This window comes from Ranitomeya variabilis, chromosome 2 (assembly GCF_051348905.1).
Source record: "Ranitomeya variabilis isolate aRanVar5 chromosome 2, aRanVar5.hap1, whole genome shotgun sequence".
NCBI lineage: Eukaryota > Metazoa > Chordata > Amphibia > Anura > Dendrobatidae > Ranitomeya > Ranitomeya variabilis.
This window is the reverse complement of record NC_135233.1, coordinates 454,786,413-454,803,734: the sequence shown is the minus strand read 5'-3', so window position 1 is coordinate 454,803,734 and position 17,322 is coordinate 454,786,413. Positions and strand designations below refer to the sequence as shown.

The 17,322-nt window shown below is 46.2% G+C and overlaps 1 protein-coding gene across 4 annotated transcripts in view; it reads left to right on the top strand.

Moving 5' to 3' along the window:
• CNIH2 (cornichon family AMPA receptor auxiliary protein 2) overlaps nucleotides 1-17,322 on the top strand; it is a 61,049-nt gene that overhangs the window by 38,549 nt on the left and 5,178 nt on the right. For 2 of the 4 annotated variants that reach the window (XM_077287349.1, XM_077287350.1), the window contains exons 2-4: nucleotides 10,752-10,820; nucleotides 11,067-11,114; nucleotides 14,427-14,539. In XM_077287349.1, coding sequence (XP_077143464.1) covers nucleotides 10,752-10,820; nucleotides 11,067-11,114; nucleotides 14,427-14,539 — 230 coding nt within the window. The remainder of the gene's footprint in view (nucleotides 1-10,751; nucleotides 10,821-11,066; nucleotides 11,115-14,426; nucleotides 14,540-17,322) is intronic. The other 2 variants (XM_077287351.1, XM_077287352.1) reach the window with 1 other exon arrangement.

The window sequence follows — 17,322 nt, the reverse complement described above, 5'->3', positions numbered from 1 at the left end:
CATGTGTCCTCCAAGTGCTGCTATCCCTGTGTCCACCAAGAGCTGCCATCCATGTGTCCTCTGAGTGCTGCCATCCCTGTGTCCTCCAAGAGCTGCCATCCATGTGTCCTCCAAGTGCTGCCATCCCTGTGTCCTCCAAGAGCTGCCGTCCATGTGTCCTCCGATTGCTGCCATCCATGTCCTCCAAGAGCTGCCATCCATGTGTGCTCCAAGTGCTGCCATGCCTGTGTCCTTCAAGAGCTGCCATCCATGTGTCCTCTGAGTGCTGCCATCCATGTCCTCCAAGAGCTGCCATCCATGTGTCCTCCACGTGCTGCCATCCCTGTGTCCTCCAAGAGCTGCCATCCATGTGTCCTCCAAGTCCTGCCATCCCTGTGTCCTTCAAGAGCTGCCATCCATGTGTCCTCCGAGTGCTGCCATCCATGTCCTCCAAGAGCTGTCATCCATGTGTCCTCCGAGTGCTGCCATCCATGTCCTCCAAGAGCTGTCATCATGTGTCCTCCAAGTGTTGCCATCCCTGTGTCCTCCAAGAGCTGCCATCCATGTGCCCTCCAAGTTCTGCCATCCATGTGTCCTCCCAGAGCTGCCATCCATGTGTCTTCCAAGAGCTGCCACCCATGTGTCCTCCAAGTGCTGCCATCCATGTGTCCTCTGAGTGCTGCCATCCATATGTCCTCCAAGTGCTACCATCCATGTGTCCTCCAAGAGCTGCCATCCATGTGTCCTCTGAGTGCTACCATTCCTGTGTCCTCCAAGAGCTACCATCCATGTGTCCTCCAAGTTCTGCCATCCCTGTGTCCTCCGAGTGCTGACATCCCTGTGTCCTCCAAAAGCTGCCATCCATGTGTCCTCCGAGTGCTGCCATCCCTGTGTCCTCCAAAGCTGCTATCCATGTGTCATCTGAGTGCTGCCATCCATGTCCTCCAAGCGCTGCCATCCATATGTCCTCCAAGAGCTTCCATCCCTGTGTCCTCCAAGAGCTTCCATCCCTGTGTCCTCCAAGAGCTGCCATCCATGTGTCCTCTGATTGCTGCCATCCATGTCCTCAAGAGCTGCCATCCATGTGTCCTCCAAGTGCTGCCATCCCTGTGTCCTCCAAGAGCTGCCATCCATGTATCCTCTTGAGTGCTGCCATCCCTCTGTCCTCTAAGAGCTGCCATCCATATGTCCTCTGAGTGATGCCAGCCATGTGTCCTCCAAGTCCTGCCATCCCTGTGTCCTCCGAGAGCTGCCATCCATGTGTCCTCTAAGTGCTGCCATCCCTGTGTCCTCCAAGAGCTGCTATCCATGTGTCCTCCAACTGCTGCCATCCATGTGTCCTCCAAGTGCTGCCATCCATGTGTCCTCTGAGTGCTTCCATCCATGTGTCCTCCAAGTGCTGCCATCCATGTGTCCTCCAAGAGCTGCCATCCATGTGTCCTCCAAATGCTGCCATCCCTGTGTCCTCCAAAAGCTGCCATCCATGTGTCCTCCGAGTGCTGCCATCCCTGTGTCCTCCAAAGCTGCTATCCATGTGTCATCTGAGTGCTGCCATCCATGTCCTCCAAGCGCTGCCATCCATATGTCCTCCAAGAGCTTCCATCCCTGTGTCCTCCAAGAGCTTCCATCCCTGTGTCCTCCAAGAGCTGCCATCCATGTGTCCTCTGATTGCTGCCATCCATGTCCTCAAGAGCTGCCATCCATGTGTCCTCCAAGTGCTGCCATCCCTGTGTCCTCCAAGAGCTGCCATCCATGTATCCTCTTGAGTGCTGCCATCCCTCTGTCCTCTAAGAGCTGCCATCCATATGTCCTCTGAGTGATGCCAGCCATGTGTCCTCCAAGTCCTGCCATCCCTGTGTCCTCCGAGAGCTGCCATCCATGTGTCCTCTAAGTGCTGCCATCCCTGTGTCCTCCAAGAGCTGCTATCCATGTGTCCTCCAACTGCTGCCATCCATGTGTCCTCCAAGTGCTGCCATCCATGTGTCCTCTGAGTGCTTCCATCCATGTGTCCTCCAAGTGCTGCCATCCATGTGTCCTCCAAGAGCTGCCATCCATGTGTCCTCCAAATGCTACCATCCCTGTGTCCTTCAAGAGCTTCTATCCATGTGCCCTCCAAGTGCTGCCATCCATGTCCTCCAAGAGCTGCCATCCATGTGTCCTCCAAGTGCTGCCATCTATATGTCCTCTGAGTGATGCCATCCATGTGTTCTCCAAGAGCTGCCATCCATGTGTCCTTCAAATGCTGCCATCCCTGTGTCCTCCAAGAGCTTCTATCCATGTGCCCTCCGAGTGCTGCCATCCATGTCCTCCAAGAGCTGCCATCCATGTGTCCTCTAAGTGCTGCCATCCCTGTGTCATACGAGGACTGCCATCCATATATTATTATCTGAGAAAAAAAAATATGTAAGAAAAATCAGTGGAATCCTCTTGCAAAACTGGTGGGACTTTTGCACCTCCTGAGCGCTCGGTGTGACCCTAGACTCACTATGTCAATGTTCTTTTCTCTGGAAGCAGCAAGGAGCGTCTGCAGACACAGCTGGTGTCACCGATCTCCTGGGAGAGCGCAGGATCAGGCTGCTCGAAATCTAAACGACAGGCTGATAATCAGATTATAGACGAGGCTCCCTGACATGTACAGTCGGCAGAGCAGCAGCCTAAATGGGAGTTTTTCTTTCCTTGCACATATATTGATTTTCATCTATTCAATTGCGCAAAAAAAATGTTTTCAAAAGTATAACCAGGGAGTGCAGCCATATTGGTTGTTAGTTAGGGGTCAGAAGTGACAGCTAATATGGCCGCATTTTCTGTTGCGTGGCGAGAATAAGGCAGCTACAACAAAGAAAGAAAATTATCAATATTTTTGCAAATTAATAAAAATGTATAACTAGATTTTGGCTTATGGTCTAATTTATTTTTTTTCTGCTATTTTATTTTTGTGGTGTTAGTCGCCTTTTTGCAGGCACTTTTTTGATACAACATCAGGTTTGTGTATCTGGTTTTAGAGTTTTATTTATGACTAGCTGTTTCCAGCCAGCTAACGCACGGCACGCTCAGGAGCCTTGTGTGGTAATGTGTGGGGACGGAGCCTCGTGTGGTAATGTGTGGGGACGGAGCCTCGTGTGGTAATGTGGGGAACAGAGCCTCGTGTGGTAATGTGTGGGGACGGAGCCTCGTGTGGTAATGTGGGGAACAGCCTCGTGTTTTAATGTGTGGGGACGGAGCCTCGTGTGGTAATGTGTGGGCACGGAGCCTCGTGTGGTAAAGTGTGGGGACGGAGCCTCGTGTGGTAATGTGTGGGGACGGAGCCTCGTGTGGTAATGTGTGGGGACGGAGCCTCGTGTGGTAATGTGGGGAACAGAGCCTCGTGTGGTAATGTGTGGGGACGGAGCCTCGTGTGGTAATGTGTGGGCACGGAGCCTCGTGTGGTAAAGTGTGGGGACGGAGCCTCGTGTGGTAATGTGTGGGGACGGAGCCTCGTGTGGTAATGTGGTGGGGGGCAAGATTATCTGTGGTGATGTGGTGGGGGGGCTGGATTATGTGTGGTGATGTGGTGGGGGCGGGATTATGTGTGGTGATGTGGTGGGGGGCGGGATTATGTGTGGTAATGTGGTGGGGGCGAGATTATCTGTGGTAATGTGGAGGGGGGCGGGATTATGTGTGGTGATGTGGTGCAGGGGCGGGATTATGTGTGGTGATGTGGTGGGGGGTGGGATTATGTGTGGTGATGTGGGGGCGGTATTATGTGTGGTGATGTGGTGGGGGGCGGGATTATGTGTGGTGATGTGGGGGGCAGGATTATGTGTGGTGATGGGGGGCGGGATTATGTGTGGTGATGTGGGGGCAGGATTATGTGTGATGTGGTGGGGGGCGGGATTGTGTGTGGTAATGTGAGGGGGTGGGATTATGTGTGGTGATGTGTTGGGGGGCGGGATTATGTGTGGTGATGTGGTGGGGGGCGGGATTATGTGTGGTGATGTGCGGGGCGGGATTGTGTGGTGATGTGGTGGGGGGGTGGGATTATGTGTGGTTATGTGGTGGGGGTGGGATTATGTGTGGTAATGTGGGGGGCGGGATTATGTGTGGTAATGTGGGGGGCGGGATTATGTGGTGATGTGGTGGGGGCGGGATTATGTGGTGATGTGGTGGGGGGCGGGATTATGTGTGGTGATGTGGTTGGGGGGCGGGATTATGTGTGGTAATGAGGTGGGGGCGGGATTATGTGGTGATGTGGTGGGGGGCGGGATTATGTGTGGTGATGTGGTTGGGGGCGGGATTATGTGTGGTGATGCGGTGGGGCGGGATTGTGTGGTAATTGGGTTGGGGGCGGGATTGTGTGGTGATGCGGTGGGGGGGCGGGATTATGTGTGGTAATGTGGTGGGGGGCGGGATTATGTGTGGTAATGTGGGGGGCGGGATTATGTGGTGGGGGGCGGGATTATGTGTGGTGGTGTGGGGGGCGGGATTATGTGTGGTAATGTGGTGGGGGGGCGGGATTATGTGTGGTGATGTGGGGGGCGGGGTTTTTTTGTGTGGTGATGTGTGGGGGGCGGGATTATGTGTGGTGATGTGGTGGGGGTGGGATTATGTGTGGTGATGTGGTGGGGGACGAGATTATGTGTGGTGATGTGGTGAGGGGGCAGGATTATGTGTGGTAATGGGGTGAGGGGGCAGGATTATGTGTGGTAATGGGGTGAGGGGGCGGGATTATGTGTGGTGATGTGTTGGGGGGCGGGATTGTGTGGTGATCTGGTGGGGGGCGGGATTGTGTGGTGATGTGGTGGGGGGGCGGGATTATGTGTGGTGATGTGGTGGGGGGGTGGGATTGTGTGTGGTAATGTGGGGGGCGGGATTGTGTGTGGTAATGTGGTGGGGGCGGGATTGTGTGTGGTAATGTGATGGGGGCGGGATTGTGTGGTAATGGGGTGGGGGACAGAATTATTTGTGATGTGTTGGGGGGCGGGATTATGTGTGGTGATGTGGGGGGGCGGGATTGTGTGTGGTGATGTGGTAGGGGGGCAGGATTGTGTGTGGTAATGTGGGGGGCGGGATTATGTGTGGTAATGGTGTGGGGGGCAGGATTATGTGTGGTGATGTGTTGGGGGGTGGGATTATGTGTGGTGATGTGGTGGGGGGCGGGATTGTGTGTGGTGATGTGGTGCGGGGCGGGATTGTGTGTGGTAATGTGATGGGGGCGGGATTGTGTGTGGTGATGTGTTGGGGAGCGGGATTATGTGTGGTAATGTGGTGGGGGGGCGGGATTGTGTGTGGTAATGTGGTGGGGCGGAGCTACTGTGCAGGGGGCGGGATTAGCGAGTAATCACGATGCCTCTTATATATATAGATGTTTTAATAAAATTCTCTCGATATTTTTATATACTGATTTCCTCACACTGAGGTGTGCGCATCGCTCTTGTATGTCTATTTCTCCTCTTACACATTGCTTCTTGCGGTACATGATGATGCACCCCATGTTACAGTATATTGGCTGTGCCTCCTTTTTGTGGTTTTGTCAACTATGATGAAAATCCCAACATCGTGGTCCGTCGTCATCGCTTTCTATTCCCGATCAGCAGCCGGTGCCGGCAGCCGGTGCCGCTTCTCCCCCATCTTTCTGCAAAATAGCTGCAAAAAGCAACAATTCTTACAGGATTTATGAGCAAATTTTCATTATTTTAGTTAGGCTGGTTTCACACAACGGTGAAAAACGGACCATTTGTGAATTGGAAGACTCGGCCAGACCGTATATGAAGCAATTAGCTCAGGTCGGGAGATCCAGCAGTCGGCTCAAGTGTTCTGATGTGAGAACAGTCCATGATTCACCAATGTGCGAAGCGAGTCTTTGTCTCCTTGGAACATATTCATAATAGTTGATATCACAGCTCACCTCCTCCTCCTGTACAATGACTGATAACTCCTCTATATACAGTAGATAACACAGGATCCACCATTCACAATAGGTGATATCACAGCTCACCTCCTCCTCCTGTACAATGACTGATAACACCTCTATATACAGTAGATAACACAGGATCCACCATTCACAATAGGTGATATCACAGCTCACATCCTCCTCATGTACAATGACTGATAACACCTCTATATACAGTAGAAAACACAGGATCCACCATTCACAATAGATGATATCACAGCTCACCTCCTTCTCCTGTACAATGACTGATAACACCTCTATATACAGTAGATAACACAGGATCCACCATTCACGATATGTGATGTCACAGCTCACCTACTCCTACTGTACAATGACTAATAACACCTCTCTATACAGTAGATAACACAGGAGCCACCATTCACAATAGATGATGTCACAGCTCACCTCCTCCTCCTGTACAATGACTGATAACACCTCTATATACAGTAGATAACACAGGATTCACCATTCACAATAGGTGATGTCACAGCTCACCTCCTCCTCCTCCTCTGCAATGACTGATAACACCTCTTTATACAGTAGATAACACAGGATCCACCATTCACAATAGGTGATGTCACAGCTCACCTCCTTCTGTACAATGACTGATAACACCTCTATATACAGTAGATAACACAGGATCCACCATTCACAATAGGTGATGTCACAGCTCACCTCCTTCTGTACAATGACTGATAACACCTCTATATACAGTAGATAACACAGGATCCACCATTCACAATAGGTGATGTCACAGCTCACCTCCTTCTGTACAATGACTGATAACACCTCTATATACAGAAGATAACACAGGATCCACCATTCACAATAGGCAATATCACAGCTCACCTCCTCCTCCTGTACAATGACTGATAACACCTCTATATACAGTAGATAACACAGGATCCAACATTCACAATAGGTGATGTCACAGCTCACCTCCTCCTTCTGTATAATAACTGATAACACCTCTATATAGAGTAGATAACACAGGATCCACCATTCACAATAGGTGATGTCACAGCTCACCTCCTCCTCCTGTACAATGACTGATAACACCTCTATATACAGTAGATAACACAGGATCCATCATTCACAATAGGTGATGTCACAGCTCACCTCCTCCTCCTGTACAATGACTGATAACACCTCTATATACAGTAGATAACACAGGATTCACCATTCACAATAGGTGATGTCACAGCTCACCTCCTCCTCCTGTACAATGACTGATAACACCTCTATATACAGTAGATAACACAGGATCCACCATTCACAATAGGTGACATCACAGCTCACCTCCTCCTCCTGTACAATGACTGATAACACCTCTATATACAGTAAATAACACAGGATCCACCATTTACAATAGTTGATGTCACAGCTCACCTCCTCCTCCTGTACAATGACTGATAACACCTCTATATACAGTAAATAACACAGGATCCACCATTCACAATAGGTGATGTCACAGCTCACCTCATCCTCCTGTACAATGACTGATAACACCTCTATATACAGTAGATAACACAGGATCCACCATTCACAATAGGTGATGTCACAGCTCACCTCCTCCTCCTGTACAATGACTGATAACACCTCTATATACAGTAGATAACACAGGATCCACCATTCACAATGGGTGAAGTCACAGCTCACCTCCTCCTTCTGTACAATAACTGATAACACCTCTATATAGAGTAGATAACACAGGATCCACCATTCACAATAGGTGATGTCACAGCTCACCTCCTCCTCCTGTACAATGACTGATAACACCTCTATATACAGTAGATAACACAGGATCCATCATTCACAATAGGTGATGTCACAGCTCACCTCCTCCTCCTGTACAATGACTGATAACACCTCTATATACAGTAGATAACACAGGATCCACCATTCACAATAAGTGATGTCACAGCTCACCTCCTCCTCCTGTACAATGACTGATAACACCTCTATATACAGTAGATAACACAGGATCCACCATTCACAATAGGTGACGTCACAGCTCACCTCCTCCTCCTGTACAATGACTGATAACACCTCTATATACAGTAAATAACACAGGATCCACCATTTACAATAGTTGATGTCACAGCTCACCTCCTCCTCCTGTACAATGACTGATAACACCTCTATATACAGTAGATAACACAGGATCCACCATTCACAATAGGTGATGTCACAGCTCACCTCCTCCTCCTGTACAATGACTGATAACACCTCTATATACAGTAGATAACACAGGATCCACCATTCACAATAGGTGATGTCACAGCTCACCTCCTCCTCCTGTACAATGACTGATAACACCTCTATATACAGTAGATAACACAGGATCCACCATTCACAATAGGTGATGTCACAGCTCACCTCCTCCTCCTGTACAATCACTGATAACACCTCTATATACAGTAGATAACACAGGATCCACCATTCACAATATCTGATGTCACAGCTCACTTCCTCCTCCTCCTGTACAATGACTGATAACACCTCTATATACAGTAGATAACACAGGATCCACCATTCACAATAGGTGATGTCACAGCTCACCTCCTCCTCCTGTACAATGACTGATAACACCTCTATATACAGTAGATAACACAGGATCCACCATTCACCATAGGTGATGTTACAGCTCACCTCCTCCTCCTCCTGTACAATGACTGATAACACCTCTATATACAGTAGATAACACAGGATCCACCATTCACAATAGGTGATGTCACAGCTCACCTCCTCCTCCTGTACAATCACTGATAACACCTCTATATACAGTAGATAACACAGGATCCACCATTCACAATATCTGATGTCACAGCTCACCTCCTCCTCCTCCTGTACAATGACTGATAACACCTCTATATGCAGTAGATAACACAGGATCCATCATTCACAATAGGTGATGTCACAGCTCACCTCCTCCTGTACAATGACTGATAACACCTCTATATACAGTAGATAACACAGGATCCACCATTCACAATGGGTGAAGTCATAGCTCACCTCCTCCTTCTGTAGAATGAACCTGCTAGAATTGCTGATTTTCAAAAAGTTTTGGAAATTGCCGTGAGATTTGCTGCATCCGCGAGGTTTCCCCCTTTTTTCTCCGTGTTTGAGAGTTGGCAAGAGAGATATTAGTGGTTTTGTATGTGATGGACAGAATGGAGAGAGGGGAAGACGTGAATATTGGATGATCGGGAGAAAAGACAAACCGCCATCATTAATCCACTAACACCTGATTAACTTTGGTATAGAAAAGAAAAAATAGAAGTCTTGATAAAACCAGAAAAAATGTGACTGAGCGATCAAAAAATAAAGGAGCGCTCACTTGTATACAGCATCATTACACCGTGGCGTCATAATGGGCAATTACCAAGGAAACACAGTCTGTAGTGGAGGATTAGGACTAACCGCTTTTCCCCATCCACTTCCCACAAGTTCTTTATAAAAGGTAACGAGGCGCTGACATGTGGATGAGACGGTGCAATGAAAGTAGACATGAATAAGCAACATCCGAGGCCACGAAACACACGTATAGATATCACAGCTAATGCTGCACGGAAGCACACGGAGTGCGAGCGGCCATGCACTGCGCAGCTGCGGACGCTCCCGTTCACCCTCCTGACATACACCTAGGTGCACATTTACAGCAATACCCTAAAGTTTATTTTGGGGATTTTCTCACTTTATGAGCACTTTTTTTTTTCATGACAGTTTAAGTCTACTACTGTTTCACGGTCGGACTATAGGCTGCTGTAAATGGCAGCCTGTATTCTGCTACTAAGGAACTACAACGATTATGAACTCCTTCTTGCTACCCTGGACTTCTCTGTCTAAACTAAGCACGCTCACACCTCATGGGGTGGGAGAGGGGACAGATCAGGGTTTAACAGGAGCATAGTAAGGTCGGAGACTCAGGCCTCTCTACCTTTAAGAGTATCACCGGGACAGGGACAGCTAAGGTTCTGGGGACAGTTTGAGGCCTCTCTTCCTTACCAAAGACCATCTCCGGATGACATTATAGGGGTGAAATCCCTTACATGTAGCCCAATATTGGGCGAATTCCCTCAGGAGGCACGCTCCTGACAGTGGCCACACTCATGGCGTTTCCCTAGGCACCGATCCACCATAAGGCCCCATTCTAAAAAGAAAATTGTACTTTGCAGTGTAAAAAAAAACTTAGTGCAGATTTGCTCCTGCCAGACGGACACAGAAAAAACACACTTTTGTCCTCCGCCTGATGAGTGGCGGACTATGGAAGCGCCACAGTACATGTAAAACCTCGCAATTTTCTCGCACATGTGTTATCTCTCATTTTTACGGACATCACACATACCTGTGATAGTGTACGGCACTGGGCACTTCTGATTTTTTACCTCTGACGAAGGCATCAGTGCAAAACATCACAGACATGTTCGATTTTGATCATCCGAACGTCACATCAAAATCGTCAATGCAAGTCTGTGGGTCCGTGAAAAAATTGGAACACACTCGGATGACATCAGAGTGCAGTCTGATTCTCACGGACTGATAAAATGGAGAAGGTGGAGATGTTTTTCTTTTCGAAAAACTGATGCAGCGATTCAAAAGAACAGAAAAGGCGACGAGAAAACACGATGCAAGAGGAAGCAGGATATTCGCTGATTGCGAGACGAGTAACCTCCACGCGTCATGCAGTCATCCACGTCTGCCTCCTGAGATTTCAGGATAGATCACCTTTTCCGGCGCGGCTTGTTACTATGTATTCCTTCCACATTTGCTGCAGTGGAATCTTCGTCTTTGTTCCTTTCATCCTGCTCCTGCTTTTCCCTAATTTTCTCTCTCTCTGCAGATTATCGCCTTTGATGAACTCCGAACAGATTTTAAGAATCCTATCGAACAGGGAAATCCATCCCGAGCGGTAAGTGATCCGGTGGCCCAGGATTGGCCTTTTTCATGCTTTGGGGCCACTAACCTCTTTGTATCTTCCTGCATGTCGTGTGTTCTGACCCTCCCCATGCGCCTTTGCATTTCGGCTCATCTTTGCCCTTTTTCTCCTGCTCCGTCTGTGTCATCAGATCTCTTCTTTACTCTTATACCTGTCTCCTCTCTCTCCCTTTTTTTTCCCGTTCTTTCTTTCTTTCTTCCCCTCTTACCTTTCTTGCAGAGAGAAAGGGTTAAGAACGTGGAGCGGATTTGCTGCTTGCTCAGAAAGGTCAGCAACGTGTGTTACTGTGCTCCGTGTCTTGTGCCGTACGTGCCGGTGACACCGTCTTGCTTGTTTTCCAGTTTAATGACATCGATTTCAATTGATATTGTATAAAAAATATTTACAATCTGATGGGCACGGATTTATTATGAAGGTGCATGGTGAAAAATGGCAGAGGGTCCGCGAGAGCCGCTACAAGACAGAGGCGACGTTCTCTACGGCTGCTGTTGGCACCATAGGGATCAGGGCAAAAGGCAAAACTGTTCTGCACCTCGGGGAATCTTTGGCATAATACCCCTTTAGCGTGCAAATGCAAAAGATCCAAAATTCTCACTTTTTGTTCCTTGCTCCTTGTGGAGATCGTGTTACAATGCGACCCCCATGATCTTTGACAGCACCTGTGTCACGGCCAAAATAACCATCTAACCCTGGCCTTAAAAGGAATCTGAGGACAGCGCGAAGTACGGCTTAAAACACTGAATTCAAAGATGTGTCACTTATCAGGCTGTGTGCTGTTGTTTACTTACAGTGAAGGTTTTATCACCTGGTGATTATCATTGCCCTGACTAGCTGGTACAAGAGCTCTGGTTTGACTCTGCCCCCTCCTGTGATAAGCAGCTCACTGTCTATAGACAGTGTACATACTGAGCCTGGTGTGGGCAGGGTTAGCTTCCTCAGCTCTGCTGCGATGCTAAATCTAAGAACTCTGTGTCAGAACGGCTACAGCCAGTAAAGTAAGTGATACGTCATTGGATCAGGGTCTCTTTGCCTACATTTTGCTGCTCTAGCAAAAAATTGGGGAATTAAATATTAGTATTTAATAATGTATTAAAATCGAAAAAACAATTATACAAACAAAAAAGACACACAAATCACAAAACAAACCTGGCTATCTCCGAACTCCAGATCGTTAGTGAGTAGGTCACAAAAAAACACATGTACTTTAACCCTAACCCTTTTATAAATCTAATGCGCCCCCTATCGATCCACAATACAGTCTGTTGCAATGATTCGCCTTATATTAGAGAACCATATCAGGAAAGGTCTCCCCCAATTCCTTTACGTATTCACAGGTGTCTCAGATGGGTCCTCTGAAATTAATGGGAGAGAGGGCATAGTCCCAGTACCCGTTTTATATCATTTTAATAGATAAGAAACCAAGTAGACTGGATGCCATTTGATATACATAAAAAATATATATTATTTAGCAAATAAATAATAATAATTTAATTAATTTAATTTATATTGCGCCGACATATTCCGCAGCACTTTATCATTGAGAGGGGACTAAGATTTTCGGAAAATGGACGACCTCTTTAAGTCTTGTTTAAATATGTAAACAATGTCAGGGGACATGTCAACCGGTGTCTTTAGGTTACGGCTTCTATATAAAGTCACAGCCGAACTGGTGAGCAAAAATGAATTCACTAATATGAGTAGTCAGAGCTCCGGGAAATTGTGCCACATGACCGCGCTCTGTCCACCCCGCTAAGTGACAGCAAGGGCTCGCGAGGGCAGGGGCAGATGCCACAAGCTGTTCTCGGCATAGAAATTGGCACTTGAGGACGATGTAGTAGTGGTGACCTCGAGCGTCAGTACGGTGCCCTAATATAAAGGTGCCCGTCTGAGCGCCAGGGACACTTATAAAGCTTGAACTCTAGAACCAGGATTTCCAGAAACCTTTTTCACTCTGAAAGATTTTATTTTATTTTTTTTATTTTATTGGATTTTTCAGTAAAGTTGCACTTTTTTCTAACTCTCCACTTTTCCAAAAAAATCTTTTTTTTTTTTTCTTACTTAAATGCATGTCATCATTTTTGCAGTTGGGGTTCCATTCAAAAATTAGCACTTCTATTCCCTTGGAGTTGCCCTATCTATGGTTGGCTGCAGAATGAGTTAACAGAGAATTCGTCAGTGAGCTCGCTACCTCATAAAGGTTGTAACGCTTTGAAATGTGTTTTTTTTTCGGAGCTCCTCTAAGCTGATTTATGAACGCAGATAACAGACTAAGTTGAGCCTTTGGAAGTTAAACAGTGCAACATTTTTATTGACACTCAATGGCAAAAATGATTTTTTTTCCCCCAACAAATACGGTATATTTCATATATATTAAATTATTAAAAAAAAAAACTTCGCACCTTAATTCGGGGGAAGCAAAATGTTAATTTTTCTAATTTTTCAGCATATCAGACATTTGGGACAATTGTAGCTTTCGGCTTTGTGGTTACGGTTTGGGGAAGACAATCTTCTGTTCTCTACGACTGTGCCAAGACACTGTTAGGGAGTTTGGTGGAGGAACATGACCATGAGGATAGAGCCTGTACCTTAACCCCATGCAACACCGAAATTGTGAGCCCGACCTCTCCTCCAACATTAAGGTCTGACCTCACAAATGGATGAAGGGGCAAAAATTCCCAAAATCTTGTAGAAATGTCTAACCAGAAGAGCGGAAGGTGTCATAGCTCCAAAAGGTCCGACTCCATATTAAGGTCTATGGATGCAGAACAGGAGGTCGGAAAAGCTCCTATAGGTGTAATGTAGAGGGGTCCTGTCCAGGGGTGGACATGCCATTGGTGTGGTGCACCCTGGGGTCCCAGAGGAATGTGGACCCCCATTCCAAGAATTAGGCAGCTTTTGTCGCAGATACAAAGAGGGTCCCATTTACTGTTATTTTTATCCATATCAATATATCTACAATTACTTCTTTAAGAAAACAATCTTGATCGGATCATTGACTTTAACCGGTAATTTTTGCTTGGGATCATTGATGGCAATGTAAAGTATATTAGACTCGGTCTTACAGAAGAACTTGACCCTGACAACTGTAAATTTGCTTTTCCTAACGTATTATTGATCTGTCACATAGAAGCAGGCACTAACCTCAGGCGGTATTCACAAGACCGGCGTTTTCGGTTCGCGATTGGTCTGCAATTCCCGACCCAACCACGGGTTTCCTGACTTGATCTAACAGCCTCCTAGGCACATATGATACTGTATGCCCAAAAAGTGCCACCCAAATGTTCACATTCTCCCACCGCTTCGGTTTTGCCAAAAAGTTGCACTTGGACTGCAGCGTGTGAATCCACCCCATACACAGTGCGCGCTTACTCCACGATCAGTGCCGGTAAAAGGTATTTCACCTTCTCGTTCAGCTCTGATAGGGAATTGGAAAGACGCCCTAATTCTGAAACGTAAGGTTAATTTAAGCAATTTAAGAGTAAAAACAATATGTCATCCTCTACTTCGTCCTTGCGTGTCTCTAGGTCTTCCGCCCACGGATACATCATATTTCTCATACCGCTTTTCTCTCTCCGCCAGCTCGTAGTGCCGGAATATTGCATTCATGGCCTCTTCTGTCTCATGTTTATGTGTGCCGCTGAATGGGTGACTCTGGGGCTAAACATACCACTGCTATTTTACCACCTCTGGAGGTAAGTAGTTATTCTCTATATAGCAACTCTATAAGAACTATTCATTAGTGGTAGAGGAGGATAAGGCAAGGTGCCACAATTGCAATAATATCTATTATATCACGATCAGTTGCTCCATTGTGGCAAAATTCGACTAACGAAAATTAGACTGCAAGTGCACTGGTGGATGTTTAAGTGCACTTGCAGTTTTTGGCCCGTCCTCACTTCTCCTCCCACAGGGCTGTCCTCTGTTCCTTGATTGACAGAGTCTTTGCTTCATCATCTCACTTATTCCCCTGTCTAAAATCTAGTGCATGCTCTTCTTTCCTTTAGGCCAGTGCATGCGCTATGTGTAGGATACATCGATGATGTTTTAAAGTGCATGCACCAACCAAAAAAAGGTGCAATATATCAGCTAAGGGAAAAAAAAGGACATTACTTCTTACCGACTGTAAGTTGATTTTGCAGGGCTTGGAGAAGTAAAAAAAGAAGAAACAGTCAATAGGGCCACCAATATGGCCACCCGTGCACTTGCAATCTGTGCCTTTAGTTAGGATAAAAAGACTAATTTTGTCGCAACTGATCGTGGCACTCTCCGGCAAAATGTGGTTGACCGGTTCCCTTTAAGTTGAGCTACCGAATCCACGCTTAAGGCAGACGCAAGGTGGAAAACAAAACATAAAAAACACCAAGTGAAGGGGTTAATCACGTTACAACGGCCTCAGGTGGAGGCGATCTTATTAAAATGTACAGTCAATGTGTGGTCAATACGGGGAAAAAAAAACAGCACATGATTTATTCATTCCAAGAACTGTACAGAGGGCCAGAGGGTCATTCTTTATGTGTGGAGAAAAGGCGAAACCGATATCAATATAAGAAAAAGGTTTGTGGTCAGACTACGAAATGTACTACTACCCTAAGAGTTAGTAATTCAGAAGTAACAACAGCATTTATCTAGTGACTATTAGCTAAATTTTTCCCCCGGCTTCAGCTACAGTTGGTAAATGTTACAGTCTGGGCTCAGCTACGAAGCTACATCATAAGAGGAGACTGGACTTAGCGCATGAGAACGGCAGAGACGGGATTGCAAACTTTATATTCAGGTACAAATATAGATACAGGAACCGAATAAAACATCAGTCACAGATTACAAAATTCAGGTGATCGCTGCAGCCTCTGAATGAGCTTGGATGCCAAAAATTAGGAACATGACTGAGGAACAGAGCAGAGCTAGGTTTAGGATGAGGGCAGAGGTTGTACACGGACACAGGAACAGGATCAGATTTAGGGTTAGTACAAGGAAGTTCAAAGTGTTCTGGGTTAAAGGATGCGAGAACCAGGAGCAGGAACAGTCTAGAGATAAAGCCCCTGACCTTATAGTGCAACACATACTTATCACAATGAGGTCAAAATTTTCCAATATTCCTGATTACTTATATATATAAATATGTGTAAAATGAAATGTCGATGGTTTCTAACACTAACGCTTCACTCCGACACCAGTGTGTCACATACAGTACATGGGCATGTAAACGTTATAGTCTGTGGGCATGTTCCCATGCCCATTTTTCTTTTTTTTTTGCAAGTCGATCGTCAGGAAGAAAAAATAGAGACTTGTCTGATATTGATCCTATAATAACATTTTATTTCTCTAAGCATCTTAACAAATCGCCCCCTATGGGTCAATTATAAAAAAAATATTTTTTTTACTGTTTTTCTTTAGAATTATGAATTTGGATTTTTTTTTCTTATACAAGAATAATGTGGCCATTTGTGCGGTTTGCTGCCAGGTTTTTGTTCTTGGCCTTTATTTTGTGTGTGGAGGGGTCTTGTTCTCTGTATCTGTAGATGTCAGGCAGAGACAGCGTGATTGATTTAGCAGATTTACGAGCACAAAAATCCTCTCGGAGTATATTGTAGTTATCACTCACTCTCACCGAACAGCTGGCGCTGAGGTCTTCTCGCGTAATGGCTCCGTACGGCACATTCAGCAGTTACTCGCTGCTTCTGATGGGAATTTTTCATTTCTTCAGGCATTTAGAAACTGAAAAATATTCATATGTCCAGATATTTTGCCACAGGCACCGAAATGTCTAGTAGTGAGTCTGGATCAACCCCTGTAACATCAGTATGAAGGTGACATTGAAGGATTTCAGGCTACATTCACATGTTGTGTATTTGGTGCAGATTTTTCAGAAGTGTATCAACAGCATAAATTAAAAGGACTCTGCTGTAAATTTGGTCCAGGTTTTTTCCTTTACCATTGAAATCCTTGACTCCAGTTAGGGTTATGTATACTCCATATCATTCTCTAAGATAAATGATGTCACAGCTCACCTCCTCCTCCTGTACAATGACTGATAACACCTCTAAACACAGTAGATATCACAAGATCCACCATTCACAATAGGCGATGTCACAGCTCACCTCCTCCTCCTGTACAATGACTGATAACACCTCTATATACAGTAGATAACACGGGATCCACCATTCACAATAGATGATATCACAGCTCATCTCCTCCTCTTGTACAATGACTGATAACACCTCTATATACAGTAGATAACACAGGATCCAACATTCACAATAGATGATATCACAGCTCACCTCCTCCTCTTGTACAATGACTGATAACACCTCTATATACAGTAGATAACACAGGATCCATCATTCACAATAGGTGATGTCACAGCTCACCTCCTCCTCCTCCTGTACAATGACTGATAACTCCTCTATATACAGTAGATAACACAGGATCCACCGTTCACAATAGGTGATGTCACAGCTCACCTCCTCCTGTACAA